This window comes from Ctenopharyngodon idella, chromosome 9 (genome assembly GCF_019924925.1).
Source record: "Ctenopharyngodon idella isolate HZGC_01 chromosome 9, HZGC01, whole genome shotgun sequence".
Lineage (NCBI taxonomy): Eukaryota > Metazoa > Chordata > Actinopteri > Cypriniformes > Xenocyprididae > Ctenopharyngodon > Ctenopharyngodon idella.
Window position 1 is genome coordinate 18,351,210 of NC_067228.1, and position 23,104 is coordinate 18,374,313.

The 23,104-nt window shown below is 37.9% G+C and overlaps 1 protein-coding gene across 1 annotated transcript in view; it reads left to right on the top strand.

Moving 5' to 3' along the window:
* fhip1b (FHF complex subunit HOOK interacting protein 1B) overlaps positions 1–11,516 on the top strand; it is a 25,365-nt gene extending 13,849 nt beyond the window's left edge. The window contains exons 6-13 of the mRNA XM_051905531.1: positions 1,873–2,118; positions 2,266–2,433; positions 3,568–3,647; positions 4,131–4,300; positions 4,423–5,724; positions 5,834–6,012; positions 6,516–6,678; positions 7,765–11,516. Of these exons, the coding sequence (XP_051761491.1) occupies positions 1,873–2,118; positions 2,266–2,433; positions 3,568–3,647; positions 4,131–4,300; positions 4,423–5,724; positions 5,834–6,012; positions 6,516–6,678; positions 7,765–8,075 (2,619 nt within the window). The 3' untranslated portion in view covers positions 8,076–11,516. The remainder of the gene's footprint in view (positions 1–1,872; positions 2,119–2,265; positions 2,434–3,567; positions 3,648–4,130; positions 4,301–4,422; positions 5,725–5,833; positions 6,013–6,515; positions 6,679–7,764) is intronic.
* Positions 11,517–23,104: the final 11,588 nt, after the last annotated feature.

Consider the following 23,104-nt stretch of genomic DNA (forward strand, 5'->3'; position numbering starts at 1 on the left):
TGAGCGCATGTCCCTTTGACGCAGAATACAGCGGTGTTGTGCGTTTTATACGGTTGATGGGGAAAGTATTCTTAAATGCATTATAAAAAATTTAATAATTGGTCATAAATTATTATTTATGGTATTTTGAAGTGCCCACGGTAACAATATTGTGCATATTCATTATCGTGATATATCGCATTACCGAATATCGGCACATGTCTACTTAACACATACAACTGGAGGTCTCATCCAGGACTCCATGCTACTGCAGTGCCTCAGTCTTTTAACATTTCTCTGTCTTACTTTCTTTTTCTACTTTGTCACATATAGCTATTTTTATGCCAGAGATGCATTAGGTCTTGCTGGCAATTTCTTTGATGGCCTGTTTTGTGGCTCTAGAAGACATGGCCAAGTTCCACATATAAAACCAGCCCTGACATGAATGATGCTCTTCAACATATTTGAGCATTAAGGTGTGGTCACATTTACCATTGTTCAGTGAATTTTTATGTTTGAAATCCAGTCATTTCAATAGGAATCCACGCAGTCGGGGAATTCACATAGGGTTTAAGGTCACGCGGATATGCTGCATTGACAAACAAAAAGCTGCTTGGTTTGAAAGTGAATTCTGTGGGAGCTGTGATTTATACATTGCTACTAGGTGTGGGCGATATGACCAAAATCTTACTTCATTTTTTGTTATTAAAAATAAGAACAAAGAAGCAAATTACAAACAGTAGGACTAATACAACAGAGCAAAGATACAAATTAATTAAACTTTACATTTTTCAGCTACAGTTTTTTTTTTTTAACATGTAGTAAGACATACTACAGAAATTAAATAATCAAGTGTTTAACTAAAACACTGCATAGTCTTCACTGTATGAATCAAATATGACCTGATTCTTATTAAATATACAAAAGTGATTCAGTCAAGAGCAGTGAGTGATTTTCTTTGTCATTTGTTGTTTGATTAACATTAATGAGACAGGCAGCATTTTTATTATGCTGCTGTCCCTTTAAGACCGAATGCATTGCACGAATCCAATTTACTGACACGCATCCGGTTTTCACGTTAATTAAAGACTTAACAAACTGTGTTTACATGAATACTCCACACGATGGGCATTTTGACATGATTGTGCATCTATCTGACCATTCAAGAGCAATAAGATGCGTTAGAGAACTACATTTGCAATTGCGTGCTTTCTGAGAGGAGGCGGCTTTTTATGTGCACGCTTTAGCTGTGTCAGTCAGCGTGAGCCCTGACCGCAATAAGTTCTTTTTTACAGCTTATTGGGCTCAACATCAAGCACACACTCTTTATTTTCTCATTCATGCATGTTTCTTTATCACTTTTACATGTATATAACTTTAAGTAGTACTGTGCTATGCGGATATGTTTACATACAGCAAAATAAGCTATATAGTAAAATCTCTAACGACAGACACTATATACCGTCATACCGCCCAGCCCTAATTGCTACACTATTGACAACGGACAGAGCAAATTTTGCTAAATTTTTACATGTGACCAAAGATGTTTGAAAAAGAATAACTGTGCTTGAAATAAGAACCATACTTTTTGTTGTAGTAGAGTATAGTGATTGTACCACAGTTAAGGCATATTATTACACAAGGTGAAGCAGCCGTAAACTTAATAAGTTTACTATACAGTTTATTAGTCGAAAAGGTTTGTTGCAACTTGCAAAATTTACAGGCTTCATTTGCTGCATGGCTTCAGAAGTGCAATTAGCAAATGTATTTACATTTTAATCAGGCTTTAAAGCCATCACCAGCTGATGTTTAAAAGGCAGAGGTTGCTTGGTGAACTTTATGTAATAATGTTGGCAACTTATTTGTACTTTATTCTTTTTTTTTCCCCCCCAGGTGCTAGCGACAGGGCTGAGTGGACTATATTCATCCCTGCCACGGAAGATTGAGGTACGGGGCGACGACTGGCATGCACTGCGGAGGGAGGACTGGATGGGCGTCTCCTCTCTAGTGCTGTTCATGAACAGTCTTGAATTCTGCAATGCTGTAGTACAGGTGGCACACCCTCTTGTGCGCTGCCAACTCCTTGACTACCTCCACAACGGCTTCCTGGTGCCAGTCATGGGCCCTGCTCTGCACAAGGTGAACCACAATGAACTGGGCCATGTTTGGCATAAATGGCAGTTTCCATATTCATTCACTATACAACATTGTTTTAAATGGATTATTGAATGGAATTTATTTTTTCCTCTCTCTTTTTCTCTCTGTCTCTTATGGTTCCTCTGTCAGTCGTCGGTGGATGAGATGATAGCAAGCACGGCATATCTGGACTTGTTTTTACGCAGTATCACAGAAACTTCCCTCCTTAAGACCTTTCTGCGCTTCATTCTGTTGCATCGCCATGACAACGACACCATCCTTGATACACTACTCACACGCATCAGCAGCAATTCACGGGTCAGTTTGGCACATGCTATATCTGGGGTGCATGTATAGATGGAAAAGTTTTGTCTAGGGCTGGGTATTGACACAATTTTCACGATTCGATTTGATTAGGATTTCGATTCAATTCGATATCGATTATTTTGGATGTAGTATTTCAGTTACAGTACATGGAAAATTTTCTAGAGGAAAAAAATCTCTCGACTAATGCTGTAAACTACACATGTAAGTCAGTTGGTACTACTATAATAATATTGAAGGTTAAATTAACTTATTTATATACAAACACTTAAATTACACTCAATGATGTTTTTATTATAAATAAAGTTTAGAATTACATATAAACATTTAAATCGCGGCTGTCATAACCGATTTACAAACATGCATGAAATACTGAAGAACATTAAAAATGATAATGAATATGTAATGGTGCATAGCTATAGCCTATTTATCAGAATGCTGCTTTCTAAAGTTCACTTTTCTAGCTGACTGAGTTTATGGTCACTATATTTTTCTAAGGTAAATGTGACATTACGTGACATTGTTTACAAGCTGTTTTATTGACGTCTTTCCGAGGTTAAAACACTGATTGAGCTATTACACGAGACATGATATAGATTTCGGTAAGTTGTAATGTATATTTTAACATATCTTGAGATGTTTAGTCGTGTTTATTTCGCGCTGTAACTGGTATTAAAGCGGAGGAGAGGACGTTCACATGCGCTCCGTGCTGCCGCTTCTCTTTAACTGAGGCGCTACAGCGATCTGTCACTTCACATTAAACAGCGCCAAAACGGTACTTATTTTTTTTAATCTCATAATAAGATGGACGTCATTTGAAATCTGAGACCTTGCTTCATATCAAAAGTAACAAAGCACAAAGATTATTGCGATTTATTGGATGGGATGCGCGCTACATATTCTGTTCATTCATCAACTGAAAACAGACTAGACTAATCGATTCTTGGGATTTAAGAATCGATATCGGTTCGTAAAAATGAGAATCGATTAAAATCGAGAAATCGATTTTTTTTTTTTTATTATTTATTTATTTATTTTTTTAACCCAGCCCTAGTTTTGTCAGTGCTGTTGGCTATGGGAATGTGGAGCGTTGTTACTAAAGTTGCATTTTCCTCCCTCTCTCTGAAGCTGTGCATGGTCTCTCTGAGTCTGTTCAAGACTTTGCTCAGTCTCAACTGTGAAGACCTCATGCTCCAGCTTGTTCTCAGGTATTTTGTGTGCTTGGGTGTGTGAATCATTTTGCAAGAAACTGTCACTTTTGATCAAATTGAATGCATCCTTGCTTTGTAGATAGTGTAAAGACATTTATAATGCTACAAAATGCTTCATTTCAAATACATGCTTTTCTTTTAAACTTTCTATTCATCACATGGAATAATTTATATTTTAAAATATATTAAAATAGAAAAGTTATTTTAAATTGTACTAATTTATTAATTAATTGTATTAAATACAATATTACTGTTTATATTGTTTTTTTATCAAATAAATGCAGCCTGGGTAAGCATAAGATTTTTAGTGGTAGTGTAGATAATATATAAATGTCATATGTGATAGGATTATAGTGTATTATTAGTGGGTTTATTAGGCAAGTGTCACTATTGCTCATACTTGGGGGGAAATAGATTAAAATAATAATTATTTTGTAAGCTTTTTTTAAAGCTGCTATGATTTTTCGTGTGTCTCTCCAGGTATCTGTTGCCATGCACACATGTAATGCTGAGTCAGCGGAGGGCAGTCAGAGAAACAGACCTCTATGGCAAATCAGCTGACAAGTTCCTTTCCCTCATACCAGAATGCTGCAGAATCACTTCAGCACCCTCTAGTGAGCGGGATGATGAACCTGCTTTTTGGGGAAAGGGTAAGAGTAAGCATGTGTCAGGCACATTTACAGACACAATAGATGTGCTTTCAGACTTCTGATAAAAACATTGCTGCTGTTCATACCTCCAAAATGTATTTTCTGTCTGTTTTTACCGATAGTGTTGGGTAGTCCTACTTCAGAGTCACCAGTTCACCCCAGACCCAGCACTCCTTCCCGCCTTGCTCTCTTTATTCGACAGCAAAGCTCAGGAGGCCAAGCCAACTCATCTGGCTCGGAAAATGCTCCCTCTTCTCCTCGTGGTAGTGTTTCTTCCCCTCTTTCTTCTGACAGCCCCATGCACCAACTTCCTGATGCTTCAGAAGGAGAGACTGGCTACCTAGAGTATCTACGTGACGCTCGGAAGGGTATTGAGCTCTGCTCCTGGGCCTGTCGAGACTGGTCGGCACCTTACGATGGAGAAAATCCCTCTCCAAACTCTGTTCCTCCTCCACCTCCCCCTCCTACATCCAACCCCTCCCTCAGTGTGGTACCAGAGCATTTCTCTGTAATGGACACCGCTCAGCAGAGGGCAGCAGTGGTGGCTGCAGCTCGTGCCGAGTGGAGCAGTTCAGATCGAGATAGTGGAGAGTGGGATGTTACCATCAGCAAGAACTGTATCAGTCTCACACCCCGCAGTAAGAAACGCAGCCTTCTTCCCAGCTCTTTACCCCTACAATCTTCATCTTCTGCATCAGTCTCTACGGAAATAACAGGTGCTGTGGAAACCGTGTCCCAGCACTCTCATTCGGCACCTCATCCAGCACTCTTCAATGGGATGGGGCAGGTGGAGTTCACAGACAGTGTGGATGAGAGAATGGAGGTTAAGAAAGTGAAGAGGGAGTCGGATGTAAATAGCACCGTGGTTGAGTCGGGGATGAATGGGTCGATGGGTATGGGCCCAGTCGACTACAATGATTTCCATGTAGGATCGGCGCTGAAATCATCTCAGGTGCAGTTGAAGCCACATCTGCAACATCAAACCTCCGTGCCCTCCTCTGCCCAAGAGTGTCTGCAAAGCGAGGGCCAGAGATTGTCTCCTGTTCTTGGCTTGACAGAGACCTCCACAGTGGCCCGGGACAGCAGGGGTCCGGAGTCCGTTGAGCGTCTGATTGAGGAGTTGCTGGAGCGGGCGCCGTCAGAGCCATTGTCTGGTGACTCGAAATGCCAGGGAATCAGCATTGAGGCTTTCCACCAGGAGCTGAGGGAGCTGGAGGAACGTGTAAGAGAGAGGAGGGTTCTTTCACGCAGCTCGGAGGAGTCCTCTCGGGATTCCCGTGCTGCTCCTGCTCCCAGCCTGACAGATGAGGACTGTCCAGTGGAGACTGAGCAGCGCTCCAGTGAAACGAAGCCTGACAGCTCTACCACTGGGGTATTTAGCCCCGCACGACCCCTTGGACAACCTCTCGCTCAACCGTACACAGGTTCTCGATGTAGAGATGACCAAATTAAAGATTTGAGTGCTTATGTTACTTGTCCAAGTTCAGCAAGAGCTAACCATAAGTCACTGGTTCCGCTTCTCCCTCTGTGTAGGTCCATTTATAACAGTCCTGTTCAGTAAACTGGAGAGTATGATGCAGAACTCCCTATATGTGAACATTTTGCTGACGGGCGTTGTGTTCCAGCTGGCCTGTTACCCTCAGCCACTCCTACGCTCTTTCCTCCTCAACGCCAACATGGTGTTTCAGCCCAGCATTAAATCACTCATACAGGTAATGCATGAAGAACAAGTATGACAAATCTATCAGCATGACTGCTTGATATGAAATATGCAGTGATTGAAACATTCTCAGTTGCTCTTTTTATTGGTTTCTACATTTTCTGATCAGAACCAGGAAATCAAAATTCATTTTATTTACTCTCTTAAAACATGTTCCTGGTTTTAAACAGTTCATTGGTGTACATTATTCCAAAGAAAACCTTTCTTCAAATCTTTTTTCATAACTGTCTTCACCTCACAATTTTTTCTGTTTTATGTTGACTGAAAATCTCAAAAACTACTTGTTTTATTTTGACTTCACTGCCTCTGGCATTTTTTTGTTGTTGTTTTTGTTCTTTTATAATTAAATAATTTTAATATGTTTATTGTTCTTGGGTGTAGTTTGAGTAAGCAATTAATTTACAATTTGATCTGACTGAAACTTAAATCCATTGCATCAAAAGGAATATCCAAGATGTTGATTTTACCTTTACTCCTTTTCTTTCCACTCCTCAGGTGCTGGGATCAGTAAAAAATCGCATAGAGGCATTTGCAGCAACACACGAGGATTTCCCTGCCATGTTAAGAAAGGCTCGCCGCTTTCTGGTTGCGAGAGGAAAGTTAGACTGGTCCGACTCACCCATGGGAGTGCCCAGCCTCCGTCGGTCAGACTCATTAAGTAGGTGAATGAGAGGCAGTGAAAACTCTCTCAGAAACAAAAATGAGAAATCATGGTTTATTGTGTCTGCTTGTAAAGATCAGTTGAATACAAGATGTTTGATGTGATGTTTTTGTGACATTTGCTTTTGTAAAGGATAATAATCACAATATAGTTGGTCATTATCACAATATAAACCTTGAAAGATGCTTTAAATTCAGGGTTCCCGTGGGCCCTTAAACTGTCTTAAACTTAAAGTTTGATTAAATTTAAGGCCTTAAAGGGTTAGACTGCAACATTATTACCACTTTCAAGGTCCAGAAAGGTAGTACTAAAGACCTATTATTTTACATATGATTACTTTATTCAATTTCTGTTGGGTATTTCTTATCTAAATACCACTGTTAGTACATCTATCTGAAAAACCTAAAGCACTGTTTATTTCATCTCTGTTATCTCTGTTCTTATTTAATTGTTGACTGTTTATTGTCTTCTGTAGCTGTTTTGAGGACTTTTTACTTACTTTAATTAACCTAGTATTAGTTTTTGCTGAAGTATTGATAATTGTGAAATTTCACTGACATTTAAAATGACTTATATCATGAATTAAGACTTTGATTATATCACTCACCAATAATCGTGTTAAATAATCGTGATTTCAATATTGACCAAAATAATCGTGATTATGATTTTTGCCATAATCAAGCAGCCCTAATTTACATATTAGTACATAAACCTATTTCGAATTTCATTTTTGTATATGTTGAGTGTCATGAGTATTTTAAATTTGCAGTTACCCTGCTTTGCAGTTGAATGTGTGCCACAGCCTGTTTAAAATATACATGATTTATTTTGAGATTGTATGGGTTTGTTCCGTATGGACATACAATATTAATTTTATTTGTGGAGGTCTCAAAAAAGGTCTTAAAGTCTTGAATTTGAATTTTAAAAACTCCCTGTAGATACCCTGTGGATTTTTATTATTACGGTTCACATACCTTTCAACTCATTTGTAAAATGCTGAGGAGGAATAATAATGCATAAAGCATCCTAACTTTGTTTTTTTCCTTTTCTTTTCTTCTCTTCATGACTCTTTCTCTCCCACAGTTAAAAGCCGCAAGCCATCTTTGGGCGATCTTATCTTGAGGCACACCAACAGTCCTACGAGAGCTCGACATGCAGCTCAGTTGGCCTTGGCCCACGTAAGAGATGGAGGGCAGTCCCTGCACAGTGCTTTGTTCCGGGGTGGTGTGGCCGGTGGGACCTCTGGCCTGGAGAAGCAGGCAGAGGCACTAAGGGTGAAAAATGCAGTCTACTGTGCTGTCATTTTCTCTGAGTTTCTCAAAGAGCTCGCAGCTCTTACACAGGAGCATGCCGTAGCCCTACCCTTCCCACCCAGTCAAGGCACTGAGGAATAACACCAGGACAAAATTTGTTTCCAAATTTCCACTGTTCCTGGCACTGATCTGTAGACTAATATATCCCTGAGATTTTTCAAGCAAACACAGTCTTTTTTTCAAGGGACATGATGCACTCAAAGAGACAGGAAAATCAATTGCTCATAAAGGTGATGAGAGGTCATCTCTTGTTAATAATCTCATGTTCATAATGTATTTTTTTTTTTTTTTAATTGTACAGGACCATTTATCCATTAAGCTTTAGGAAATTGTGCATATAAATCTTGTATATAGTCTATATAAAATATCTATGTGCATAATGATTTTTGTACACTCAGAGAGACTTGCATCCTTTAAGCTGGAGGAATTTGGCCGTAAACTTGCACTCCCTACATTTCTGTCACTTCAGAGACTAGCTAATGTAGACTCACTACACACGGTTCTTTTAAACTTTTATGGGTGCAGAAGTGCCATTTACATTTTAGCAATGTTGAATGGTTATTTTGTCTTTTATAGAGTATAGGTCTGTAAGATCACACCAGAATATATCAGAAATAATCATCTGGCCTTTTTTAAAGTATGAGGCAACAAGTCCTCCGTATTGCAACAGAAATTGCCTCATTGTGGATACATCTCTGAAAAAAATCAACAATTGACAAAATACCCAACATGCTCTGCCAATCTCTAGCACACATCTTTTTTTAGTCCAGCAGCTAGAGTGACGTTAGAGCTTGTAAATAGGGGAGAGGGTTCATTTCCCTATCCTCTGTCCCTATAAAATTTAGCATTGATGGACAGTTTGTCTTTTAAAATTTTAGTTTTCATTCTTTGTGCAGCAGCTCATATTTTAGGACAGATTTTAGGGTGAGTTTCTGGCTGTTTTTGGGAAATGCATATGGTACATTCACCCAGCATGACATTACATATCATCTTCAGTTTCTGGAAAGACACTGATTTTTCTACCCACAAAGATCTCCTCCTATACTGGATGTTAGCATCCATTTTGGCGTCTGACTAGGTGCTAATGTCTTAATTTTTGACTGGTATGAGCAAAGAGAAGCTTGCTTAATAATTACCTGTCCCTTTAAGGAGTGAGCCAAGTTATGTGAATCATAAGCCATCTTAGTGTTGAAACAAAGTGTTTTTTTCTTTTCTTTCTGTTCATTACTTGATTTTGCTAGTGTTATGGAGTATGAGAGAAATCAGCCGTAAAGTGTGCATACTGCATAGTGGGAAAAACTGCCACAAGACGTTTAACTTTGATCTGTTTATTGCCAAAATACTTCAGACACTTTAATTTTTAGAATGGAAGTTAAGGACATGCATGCGTGTTTGTTTTTAACAGTATGTGTGTGTTGTTTTTTTGTTTGTTTTTTTACACGGTATCGTTTTTGCCCCTTGTTCCAAATGTCTTAGAAAAAGTGTGTTAGAGAGAAAAATGCTGATCTGAAATCATCCATTCTAGAGCTCTTTTATCATGTACAAGCCATATGCACATTACCTCAGATAGGCTACTTAATTTTCGTTCCATGCGGTATTCTTGCTGCTTCACTTGTGTTAGTTTCAATTATTCTGTTCAATTAAATATCATTTAAAGCATATTTTCAATCAGTTTATAGATGTAGAAGCAAACAATTTAAAGGGTTAGTTCATCCAAAAATGAAAATTCTGTCATTAATTACTCACCCTCATGTCATTCCACACCCGTAAGACTTTCGTTCATCTTCGGAACACAAATTAAGATATTTTTGATGAAATCTGAGAGGTATATGACTCGTCCATAGACAGCAATATAATTTACACTTTATAAAAAACACTTTCAAGGTCCAGAAAGGTACTTAAGACACCATTAAAACAGTCGACGTGCCTGCAGTGGTTCAACCTTAATTTTATGAAGTGACGAGAATACTTTTTGTGCACAAAAACAAAAAACAATAACGACTTTATTCAACAATATCTTCTCTTCTGTGTCATTCTCATATGTCTAGCACTTCCAGGTTCTACATCAGAACTCTGACTCATTATTGGCCGGCTCCTGCGTCAGCATCACACGCATGCATCGTGCTGCTCACGTGATCAACGTTGGCCAATACTGAGCCGGCATTCAGACGTAAACACGGAAGCGGAAGAGATTGTTGAATAAAGTTGTTATTTTTGTTTTGTTTTGTTTTGTCGCTTCATAACATTAAGGTTGAACCACTGCAGTCACATCAACTGTTTTAACGATGTCTTTAGTACCTTTCTAAACCTTGAAAGTGGTGATTATATTGCTGTCTATGGATGAGTCATATACCTCTCGGATTTCATCAAAAATATCTTAATTTGTGTTCCGAAGATGAACAAAGCGCTTACGGGTGTGGAACAACATGAGGGTGAGTAATTAGTGACAGAAATTTCATTTTTTGGGTGAACTAACCCTTTAAGTCAAACTTTTTTCTGGTTACCTCTAGCTGCTGAATTGTCAATCCATCCATTATTTTTCCCCCTTATCCCTCCACCCGTCCACAGAAGGTCTTTGTGGGACATTAGTGTGATGGTTCTCTGCTTTTGTTGATATCTGAAATGTTTAGCATGTAAATTCCATATTTAAGGATAATGTTAGGCAGAGTTATTGTCAAGAATACAGCACAAAAATAATTTGTGCTCACATCCCTGAAACACTCTAATGTCTGTGTGGGTGAGAAAGAAGAAGAAGGAAGATAAAGAGCAAGAGGTTGAAGGATAAAACGGTACATATATGTTAGTGTTCAGTTATCTCTATGGAGACAGTGGATATTACACACAGTTTCTAAGTTAGAAATCAAATAGGCCTATACAAGTTATGTGTGTGTCATAAGATACCAATGCACAAGAAACGCCCATTGTTTTGAGGATGTAATTATATGCCTGATGTGGTGCAGATAGCATGTTTTTCTTTTTATACATACTTATATACAAGTGTTTATGATTTTGAATTTTTGAAAAATCAGGAGCTCAATGATTGTGGTAGCTTGTTATTGGAAAGTGTTTGTTTGATGAATATACATTGCACAATTTTTAAGTTGATTTTTTTTTTTTTTTTTTTGTGTGTAATTGATTTCCTCTTTATTTTACTCTGTCCATTTGTTTGAATGAAGCGCTGATGTTGACAAGGACTTCTGCGGCTTGTTATCTATGCAAACTGGTTTCTGTGTTTCTGAGTAAGTGAAGATGGTTAAACTTTTGGGGACAAACACAAACTAAATTTGCAATCTGGAACCCCACTTCAATCATTTACTTATCCCTTATCTATTCAATAATCTACTGGACTGTATGGAAACTCATGCAAAATAATGAATGTTGTCAAAATATTTTTCTATATTTAAAATGGAGGAGGAAAGTGGAACTGAATGGAGATTTAAATCAACGATACAAACCTTCAAAGACCACCAAACACTAAAAGGGAATGTTTTTATTAATTTATAAATGTTTTACCTGGCAATACCTTTGGCTACTTGGTCTTTATTTCTCATGAGTTTATAAAGGTGAGATCCTCTATTATTTATGGTTTGAAATGGTGTAGTTGATTGCAAATACATTAGACAAAATGGTCAAAAAATATGCGAAATATGAACAAAATCACATTTCCTGAATATACACTTCAGCCTTTTTCTGATCTGTTGCTTGGGCTTCAGCAAAATATTTTTTCTTTGATGAATCTGGTCTCTGGTTCACTTTGGTTGGTGCATAGACTTGTTTTAAGCTGCAGATTAGAAAAAAACATTAAATATTATCTTGTCAGAACAATGACCCAGTTCACTCTGAGCCTCCATGCTCATTATTGTGATTCTATTCCTTCCCTTATATTTATTGTCTCTTCCTCATCTTCTGATAGAAGTCTTGCTCCACTTCACTGGAGAAAGGATCATAGACAGAGGATATAAGAAAAGAAAGATTTCATGTCTTTCGTAAGTGTCGGGTCACGTCACAAAATCCCTGTTGTAAAGATATCCAAACATTCTAACCACAAGATTTGGTCTACGTCCGTGTTTTTTAGGTGTTTATTTTGTTTTGCATCATTATCATGATGTGTGACAGTAAAATTTTCCGGTACATTTAAGACATAAGCTCAGCTGCTTTCAACATTGATAGTAATAAGAAATGTTTCTTGAATCAGCATATCAGAATGATTTCTGAGGCATCATGTGACACTGAAGACTGGAGTAATGATGCTGAAAATTCAGCTTTGCCATCATAAATTACATTTCAAAATATATTAAAATAGAAAACTTTTTACTGTATTTATTTTAGAGACTTCTTTCAAAAACATTACCTTAAACTTTTGAACAGTAGTATATGAAATGAAAATTCTGGTATTCATGAACACTTGGGTTTAATTATAGATTCATGTACTACCTAAACTAATATATAATTCAATAATGTTGAATGAAGGCATAAACTAATCAGTATCTATTGAAATGCTAACAATGACTATGACTAAAGTCGTGCAGTAATAATAACCACCTTATGTAGCTACACTTTAGTACATATATGATATGTTATTGTATTCATTAAAACTATAAGCGATAAACTGGATCAAATGGGTTCCTTAACAAAGACGTGTGAATTAAACCATTTTAGTCATCACAGCTTTGCAACTTTTGCTCTCAAACACATTTGCAGTTTCATAATGAACATAATTAGATGGAGCTGGATTATTGCACCTCAACATTTACAGACAATTCAGTGAGATACAATCACCCCCTTTAATGAAATTATATTAAATGTGATCAAAGAGAAGGTTTAGCCTTTCACATGCTTTGTAATTGAATTTATTTATACATGTTAATTAATAACACTTAATACATTTGATAGTTAAAGTGGCCATTGTTCACATGTGACAGCAGCTGTATCTCATGAACTTGTTGACCTTCATTCACCATTATTTCATGTTGAAGTATTAATCAATCTAGTACATGATTATTTATGTTATTGTTAAGCATAACTAATGAACCCTGACTTTAGATAATAAGAGAGATTTCTGCAATCTTTGGCTTCTTGAGGTGCCATATACATATGCATAAAGCAAGTTTATTTCAACAACTACCTGTAGAAGCAACCAGTTTCTTCCATTTGTACTAGACTTGTACATGCAGTCTCTGGGCTGTATCAGAAATCTTGATTAGTTAAATTACTTCATAGATGTACAGTGTGAAGAGCACACTTTGATATACAGCCAAAGGTCCACAAACTCCCACATGATTGCCATTTTGCTGATTAGACATGTGACTCATGGAGCTGGCTATTTCTCTTCTCATGTCAGATCAGTCTCAGTAGTCAGTTAACAGAAATGTGCATTTCCATGAGCTAAGACAAGTGCTTTATTGCCCATTTTTTATGTAAATAAATGCGTGATTAATTAAAGTTTATAAAGTAAAAAAATATATATATATAAAAATTAAACTTAATTTATAATAATAATAATGATAATAATAAATGGCATACCATTAGTCTATACATTTGAAACTTAAATTTGCAATATATTGTTTGCTGTAATGAACATATAAAGTGCAGGAGAAGTGTAGAACTGATGATGGCCATTCAAATTCCATGCAGATTCCATGAAGCCCCTGAAATTCTACGTTGCAGACACCAAGATTACTGGTAGTTAAAGGATTAGTCCACTTTTAAATAAAAATTTCCTGATAATTTACTCATCCCCATGTCATCCAAGATGTCCATGTCCTCCTTTCTTCAGTCGAAAAGAAATTAAGGTTTTTGATGAAAATATTCCAGAATTATTCTCCTTATAGTGGACTTCAATGGCCTCCGAACGGTTGAAGGTCAAAATTACAGTTTCAGTGCAGCTTCAAAGGGCTTTAAACGATACCAGACGAGGAATAATGGTCTTATCTAGCGAATCGGTCATTATCTAAAAAAAAAAAAAAATACAAATGTATATGCTTTATAAACACAAATTACGGAACGAACGCGGAGCCAGTTCCGTTTTTTCCGTAAGTTGAATAGGGAAGGCGTAGGACATACAGCGTAAGCTTTTTGAAGAATACAGAAAGCGGAATGGCGAAGCACTTGCAAGGCGATCATTTGTGCCTATAAAGCATATACATTTGTATTTTTTTTTAAGAAAATGACCAATCGTTTCGTTAGATAAGACCATTATTCCTCGTCTGGTATCGTTTAAAGCCCTTTGAAGCTGCACTGAAACTGTAATTTTGACCTTCAACCGTTTGGAGACCACTGAAGTCCACTATAAGGAGAATAATCCTGGAATGTTTTCATTAAAAACCTTAATTTCTTTTCGACTGATGAAAGAAAAGAACATGGACATCTTGGATGACATGGGGGTGAGTAAATTATCAGAAAATTTGTATTTGAAAGTGGACTAATCCTTTAATTGAATTAGTTTTGTACCGTTTCCTAGCAACAGTGAGACAACTAGCAAGAGGGGGAAAAAAACTGCGTGAGAGACAGGAGGGCAGTAGCAAAGGAGTAGGTGAAAGACACACAGGTAAGACTTTCGACTTTAATTCAATTTTTATAATTGAAGACCTTTTTTTTTTTTTTTTTGATTAGTAATAAACAGTCAAATACCAAGTTTTTTTTTTTCTGGTTAGTTTTGGGTTGAACAACGCTTTAGAATTTTTTTTTTTTAATGACCAATTAAATTGTAAATTGTCGTAAATACAATAGTTTTAAATGTTTCACAATGCTTTTAAAGTACAGTTAATGGATATAATTGTGAATTGCTTACGTTATGTTTATTTTGTTATAAATAATAAGTTGGAAATGATTTATATTGTTATCTGGCACTGCCAGTTTGCAGTTTGTTTAGTGTAATAGTCCTTTTACTTGATTGCTTTTGCCTAAAGATAAAGATTTCATTTGATAATGGTTATTTGTACACTAAAAATAGTTGCTTTTACTTTTGTTCACTGTCCTCCTTGTGCAAAGCCATTACGCAGAGTTCATCTGCAGCAACCCCTCATAGATAATGTAAGAAGTAATATGAGAGGATACAGAAGACACTGGAGAACACACAAACACATGCACCATATCAGATGACTTAGCATGTATTGTTACAATTATGCAAATGACTGTTCACATTTGTAATGCAATGGTGTATCTCCAGTTTTCTAAATTAGCATAGGAAAGACATTGACCGTGGCAACCTTAGTCAACTTCTCTTTTTATACATCTTCACCTAAATAGTAAAAATAAAATGTAAAAATCACTTGAATATCATCAGTGCTTTTGTTTGTCAGACTTTAGGCCTTTTTTTTTTATACAAAACTACACACAGAGGCAACTTTGCTGATTTGGCAAATAGAGTGACAGTGAACAGTCCCTTATGTCATTATTTTAGATATTTTCCTGCTTGGCATTCTTGCTGACATCTATATTTCTACCTTGTCCCTCATCTCTTTTATAGCACTGTCTCTCGAACAGAACTCAATCAGGAAAAGTGCTATTAAAATAGCATTACACAAAGTAGGTTCTGTTTCAAATTTAAAGTGTGAAGTGTGAGGGCGAAAAATATTGTATTAGATTACACAAGAGAACATTTTGTTAATAAACTATTTAGTTCATTGTAGATTCCCATTTATCCCACTTATAGTGTGTACATGTATTTTTAATCTTTGAGCAACTGCATTATGCTTAAAATGCATCTCAAGTACATACTGGTGTATTCACAGCATGAATATTCATGTCCTCTGATAATAACCTAATTTTCTTTACTTGCAATATCTCTTCCTCCCACTAGACACGCACACTTTGGACTCGACTGCTTTGTACCTCATCATGAATTAAGTATTAGAGCGTTGTGCCTAATGTCATACTGGGCCTGAAGGGGCCTGAAGAGCTGAGAAAGAAGACTGCAGAGTGAGAATACAAGTGAGAAATGGAGAGCAAGTGCACTTCTCAGTTTTGTGATGCCTTTTTTTTTTTTTTTTCGTTTTAGTCTGTCTTTTGCCTCCCACATATATGCTGTCCTCTTTCGTTCACTGCCTGCCTCCCTGAATTTGAAATGCTAATTATCTCCTCAGTGCTAGAAATATTCTGACTCTCTTTCTTCTATCTGTCTCTCCCTCTCCTTTGCTTGCATTTGTCTGTCTGCCACACTTTCTCTGTGTGTTTTCCAGTAGTTTCTCTAGCCATCCCTTGGTTCCCTCAATTCTGTCAGAGTTTCTCAGCTTTCCATCTGTCAGTCAAGGTCAAAGTTTTTTTTTTTATCACATGCACACCAGTACAGTCAGTGGGAAAGAAATATTTTCTTTGCAATTCTTAAATAGGCAAAGTAATAAATAGAAATAATAATAATAATAATAAACTGCAAATAAAAAATCAGTAGCTTAATCATCTAAATTTTCCATAATAGCTGATCCATTGTTAATATAAAGACAGTCAGAGAAGACAAACAACGTGCATCCTTTTTTCTCTTGTCTCGTTTCACTGTTTGCCCTCTCAAATGTGTTCAGCAAGACAGTAAACCATATCAAATTACCAAAGTAAGCTGCTTAAGGTTTCCATACTTTCAGTACAACAGCCTGAAACAATGGGCTGAGTGTTGTGTTTTTATCTCCAAGAAACATCTTAGATATAACATTTAAAAATGGTAAGATGAAAACTTTTTCTCCTAAGGCCTTTTGCTTGCAATAATTGAGGTAATAGTTGTATCGCAGTGAACTTGTATTACTCTTTCTTTAAAGTATTTCAGCACATTCTTTCTTGCACTATTTATAAGTAGTGCATTTAACTCTATATTACAATTCTTTCATTGATGTATTATTGTTTATTTTTACAGTTATCTTTATGTTGTCATGGCTTCTGTTGTCATGACTGTGGTTGTCATATGTTGCAGCAGAGCAACTATGCCTTCTTTTTTCCTACATTATCTATAATGAGAGAATTGATTTATTTTGATCACATAGATAGGTCTCTGCATTTTAATTTTCATTTTGAGACTAAAATATTACAAGACATGCTTCATGAAATGTCGATTTTGCGTGCCAAGCTGGATTTCCCCCCACTTTTTTCCTTAAAAGTTTTAGAATTATCTGCTAATTTGAGTGTTTGTAAATTTGAGTGTTGATGTGCAATTGATCAAAAAATAATATCCAAAAAAATTAAGATTAATTCTTTCACCTGAGAGAGGATCATTTGATGAATTTCGTAGACAACTGTTCAAAATTACATTGAAATTAAATTAATGTGATTATAATGATAATCTTTTTTTATGATAAATGCCTTCATATTAAACACAATTTAGTGCAATGAAGCTCATTTTTCTAATTTCCTTAGTATTAATCCCTCTTTTTCTGTACCTCTCTTAACAGGTCCAAAATAAGCCTTGATACAAGTCTCTGCAAATAGCTTCTACAAATTCTCTGCAAAGATGTCTGCTGGCTCTTCAGTGAGCAACAAGACTTCCCCTAGTACATCTCCACAGCCCCCTCTAAGCCCATCAGCACAGTCAGACATAGAAGGTCATGAGGACTCAAAGCCTATACCTGTAGGATCTTCGTTTTCCTTACCATGTTGGGCTACCCAGGCCCTATGTGATTTAGCAAAATGTGAAACAGACCTCAGGCGACTGCGGGAGCAACAAGTGACTGAAGCACAGACAGTAGGTCGAGGTGTGGAGCGTGCACTGCTTGGAGCACAAAGGGAAGAGCACCGTCTACTGGAAAGGGTAGAACAGGATCACCGGGATCTACAGCGCAGACTGGAACAGGTGCAGAGGGAGAATGGAGCAGCCATAAGGGTTGGACAAAGATTAGTGGACCAGCGATTATATAAAGTCATTAAACTCCGAGAGCTAATAAGAAAAAGTTGTGGTGGTGATGGTAGTAAAGATCGAGAGGGGGATCTGAAGCGGGACCAACTTCTTAGGGGTGTTACAGAACTGGTCCAGCCTTGGGAAGTCTCGCTTACACTCAAACGTGTATCTTTTAAACCAAGTGCCCAACCAAACGCTGTAACCTTTGGTGAGATCAAAGTGCAAGATTACAATGTTCAGCTTCCTGTTGGAGGCTGTGGGCAGCAGGGGCAAATGTGTTCCCTCCATGCCACTGAAGCACGCAGTGGGGCTCATGTTAGTGGAGGAGGCCAGAGCACACCTGATGGAACAAGTCCTGGGCAGAACCAAGTCCTATCTCCTGGGCCTAATCCAAGGCACTCATCAACCAGTAGTGGGAACTTAAGGGTTGTCCGGAAGCTCCGTTTGTCAGCCCGAAGTGATGATGAATCAGGAGAAGAAGTAAAACGCCAGTCCCCACAACTGCGTCACAGGTCCCCTAAACAAGTCCCATGTGAACGTGATTCATCACAGGAGGATGAGTGTGAATCACCTTCATCTGAATGCAAAGGAGATGAGCTCTTTTTAGCAGTGCCATCACTTAGTCATGGTGAATTAGAGGGTGAGGATTTTGCTTGTATACAGAATGAACCAATCACACAGTTTGCTTCACAGAGAGCAAGAAGGCAAAAAGAACTGTCTCCGTCTCCAGAGCAAGGTCACCAAGAGCAAGGTGGCTGGTTCTTGAATCAGTTTGACCATAAAAATCATGCCAGAAGGACCGGATCTTCAAGAGAAACATCACGGTATGGCACACACTCATCACCACAAAGCCCCAGAGAGATCACCTCTAGTCAAGGCAGCAACAACCACTTCTTTCGTGGCAGGTCTTGCTCCCAATTAAGTGCATCCTCAGATGACCACCCACAAATCCGTGCACCATCCCCTGCGGACAGTGTAGATTCTGGGTACACTTTCATTGTCAGCTCCCCACGAGATTTCTCCAACTCCTTGCGTCCTACTGCTCGCCTCTCCAGATCAGCTGCTGACCTTTCCTACTGTAACAGACCCCTCAGTGAAACCAGAACACAGCAATCAAGCATATGGACTGGTTCTAAGACTCATATGTCCTCAAGCTCCACCTTCCAAAAAAGAAGCGAGGTGTCACGGACTAAATCCTGTCCCAGTCATGGTAACTTCTCTCAAAAGAACACCCAACAACATCCTACTTGCTCCAGTAGAGTGTCTCGCTCGCTTTCTATGTCTGTTATCGATAACTCATCTCAGAAAAGACTGAACCACCTTACCGGACGGCAGAATTCTCTAAATGAGAACAGACTGCGGGGAGAGAAGAGTGAGCCAGCCCTCCTAGTGTTAGAGGAGGATGAGGAATCATTGGCACCAGAGGAGGTGCACCTTGTCCGGCAGTTTGGTAAACAAGGCTCAGGACGTGCTGATCTCACGCTGCCCAGTGGTGTCCACGCAACACCGCAAGGTCAACTGTTCCTTGTGGATTGTGGGAATGCTCGTGTCCAGGTAACTGATGCCCATGGCAACGTCCTACAACAAGTGACTTCTCCAAGTAACGACTTAGGAGGCTCCTCGCGACGCTGCCGCAATTACTTTGATGTGGCCGTTAATGCCAAGGGTCTGATTGCTCTGAGCTGTGCAGCTGAGAGGGCTCTCCTAATCCTTAGTCGGCATGGGCGTCTCCTTCAAACATTTGGAGGGGGACCCTACATTGCAGGAGTGCCTCGAGATGAGTTGGAAGCACCGAGGGGAGTGACAGTCACCCAGAGAGATGAATTCCTAGTTGCAGATATACGAAAGGGAACTCTTACTGCACTGAAACTTGAACCTAAAACCGGTTCCAGATTGGAACGCACTGTGGTGACTGGTTTCCACAGGCCTTATCTGGTTGCAGCATGCCTGCACTCTGGTCTGGTTGCAGTGTCTGAGCGAGGCAGTGAAATGGGGCAGGAGCCTTGTGTGAAGATATTAGGACCAGCATGGGACACGCTACGAATTCTGGGTGTGTGTTCCAGCTTAGGTCCTGTACTCTCCTGTCCCTGGGGCCTCTGCATTGATAAGGATGGGGCTGTGTTAGTGGCAGACTGGGGAGAAAAACATCGAGTGCTTCTTTATCCTTCTGAAGGGGCAGGACGAGTGATTGTGTCTGATGGACTGAGCAGCCCTCGTGGACTGGCACTTTTACCACATGATCTCCTGGTTGTGTCAGATAGCATGCACCACTGCATTAAAATTTATCAGTACAAATGACTAGTTACCACAAAGCTCAAGATTCAAAAGAAAGATGTCACTGAATGAGATGAGTATTTATATTTAATTTACTATTTGCTGCCAATGCAATATCATATTGCATGGTATATAGCAGGGGTCGACAACTTACAATAAGCAACAACAGTAGAGATGAATACTAGTTAGTTGTTTATTGTTGAAAAAATGTTGAAATCCCATACATACCAGTTACCTCTTAACGTAATCCTAGTCACACATCCTGTCCTATAGCGAGCTCTATGTGAAAGCTAACACCTTTAGTTGCAATGAAGCTGTACATGTGCACTGTGCAGCATGACCTATTTGATAGCTTAGTATGCATACTTATGACCATTTTTTGACCAGAGTACTATTTTGTGGGATATTTTGTTGGGGTGGAGGTGATGTAACACTTCACACATTTTGTCACAAACATTTTATTTACTTTTTTAATTGAAAACTCAGATAGAATGCAGCAGGTTGACTGAGCTTGGCATGTAGAAATGTAGATTTTCGTGTGTGTTTGTGCATTGACATTTGTTTTGAATCCCTGGTTGCTTCTGTTGCTTATATATTGTGATTTCTTTCACAATACATGACTGTGATAATTCTACAGGTATTTGCTATTGACACAGTAGAACCTTACCAGCAGGAGGCAGTAAAGATACATGACCATGTCAGTGCATTTTTAAAGCTTTGGAAAGGATCTTTTATGAATGAAAAATGGAATTAAAAATAAAACTGCTTAAGTAAATTAAACCATTCATTACACAAATGCATATAATGGACAAGGCTCCTGTTCAAATGTATACATTTTATGCTTTCTAAAATATATAAATTTACGTATAGTTTAGTGTGTTTTACTGTTCTTAAAATATAACATTAAAGAAGCTTTTCTGTTTGAGCATTTCTGTTCACTATTAATCTGCTTACCCTTAGAATAGCAACAGGAATGTAACTACTGAATGTGAAATATTCTTGGTATGACTGAACCAGAACCACTGGAATGTTTTAAATAATTATGAGTGTTTTTCCTACTAGTTCAAGAATCCTCAGAGTTCTGTAATGACTTGCTGAATGAACGCGAGCCTTTGGAAAGGCATGTTGACTAACAAACACACCCAGTCTGATACATCTTTACAGTTCGAATTTAGGCTTAACACATTTTTTTGGCTTCTTCACAAAGAGCAGGATGGCTATACTCTAATCAAAATGACAACTGTTTAGTTCTAGGAGGGTCTACATAAGCGTGCAGACAGTTGTCATGCAGAAAAAAAATAAAAATAAAAACAGAAATATGTTTCAGGATATCCTTCCTGTGCCCTAAAAATGGTTTGTTATTCAATAGAAATGTTTTCCTCTCCCTTGTTTATGCTCTCAGAGGATGTGGTGTCTCCTTGTCAGGAAGCAGAGCCTTGTCTTTGACTTTGTGTGTGACTGAAGCCGGAATTAATTCAACTAACGTTTTCATCACAAGTCCACACATCCCTTTTCTCCTCATGTGCAATGAATGACTTTCAATAGTGGTTTAAGACACACTTTCATAGCAGATAATCTGTTTATTTTTATGAGTGTGGAATGTGAAATCGTGAGAAAACATGGGTAGATGAACTTCCCAGAAAGCGGAACCTGTTCCACCTGCTCCATTCTAGAATTGCTGTTACATATTTTTTAACAATAAATATTTTAATAGTAAGTCTTCAGATTTTTTGTTTTATTTATTTTTTTAGAGATAGAATCGATTTTATTCTATTCTAGTCTAGTGTGTTTTATTACGACTTACTGTAACAGGAATAATAGAAAAAAATTCACCATCTTGTCTGAGAGATCCCATATAATGGTTGCAATGAATAAGGCATCTAAGAATGTTATTTAGAAAGGAATGTTAGATGGCCCTTAAAACGTCTCAAATAAAAACATATCCTGCGGTGTCTAAAAGAAAAAAAAAATCCCACCTATAAAAGAACTGGGTGCAAGTTGCCCTTCATTACAGAGGAATGCCTGAGTTTGCATTTTTTTTCTACCAACCCAAAACCACATCAGCCCACATAGGGTAAAGTTATGTCTTGGAATAAAAAAAAGAAAGAACACCGATAACCAACTTTCAAAATGGAAATGACATGCTTTAAAATGTCTCAGTAGTCTGAGAAATTAAAATGTCTCAAAGAGAATTTTAAATGGATGATAATGACATAGTGAACCTTTTGATATTGTGTTTATGAGGCCTAGCTTGTTGTAACAGTAACAGTTTTACCACAAGTCTCAGTGTGCAGCTGCATATTTGAGATCCTCATGCAACCTATAATAACGTGCTTATGGATAATTATTAATTTGGAGCTTTTCTCTAGAAGACAAACTAGAGGAAGAGTTTGTCACTGTTTTTGTGTTGTGCATGCTTTAATTAAATTTACCATTGGTCTATCCATGTAAGAATAAAAAAAAACTTTTCATTGCAGTGTGTGTTTTTGTGTAACAGTTTCTTGAATATGGGTGGCTGTTTTTGCTGAATCCTATGGCTATTGTGTGTATATTACAGTATGAGCAGTATTTGTTGTTGTATGTGCAATAGGCAAAATGCCAAAAGAGTGGCATGTTGCACACACAGCTACAGTTGTTTGCTTTGAGGGGATTTATGGAAGTAGCAAGTAAACTTTAGAGGGGCAATAAAAAAATACCCCTCACAGGGAGAGATGTTTGTGTGTGTGTGTCTCAGAGAGAGAGAAGAAACAAGTGTTAACCATTACTGAAGATGTACAAATAAGGAAAAGCTCATTGAAGAATGTGTGACTTTTCACATTTAGAGCATGGGAGAAATATGGGCTACACACCAACTCAAAATGACAAAAAAAAAACATCTGAATTCTTTTTTTTCTTTTTCTATTGAACATGAATGTCCATGTCCACATTAACGTTCCTGTTAAAGTTACTAAAACTTGAGTTATAAACTAAACATTTTTCCTTCTGCAAACTTTCTTGTATTCAGAGTCATTTCTGTACA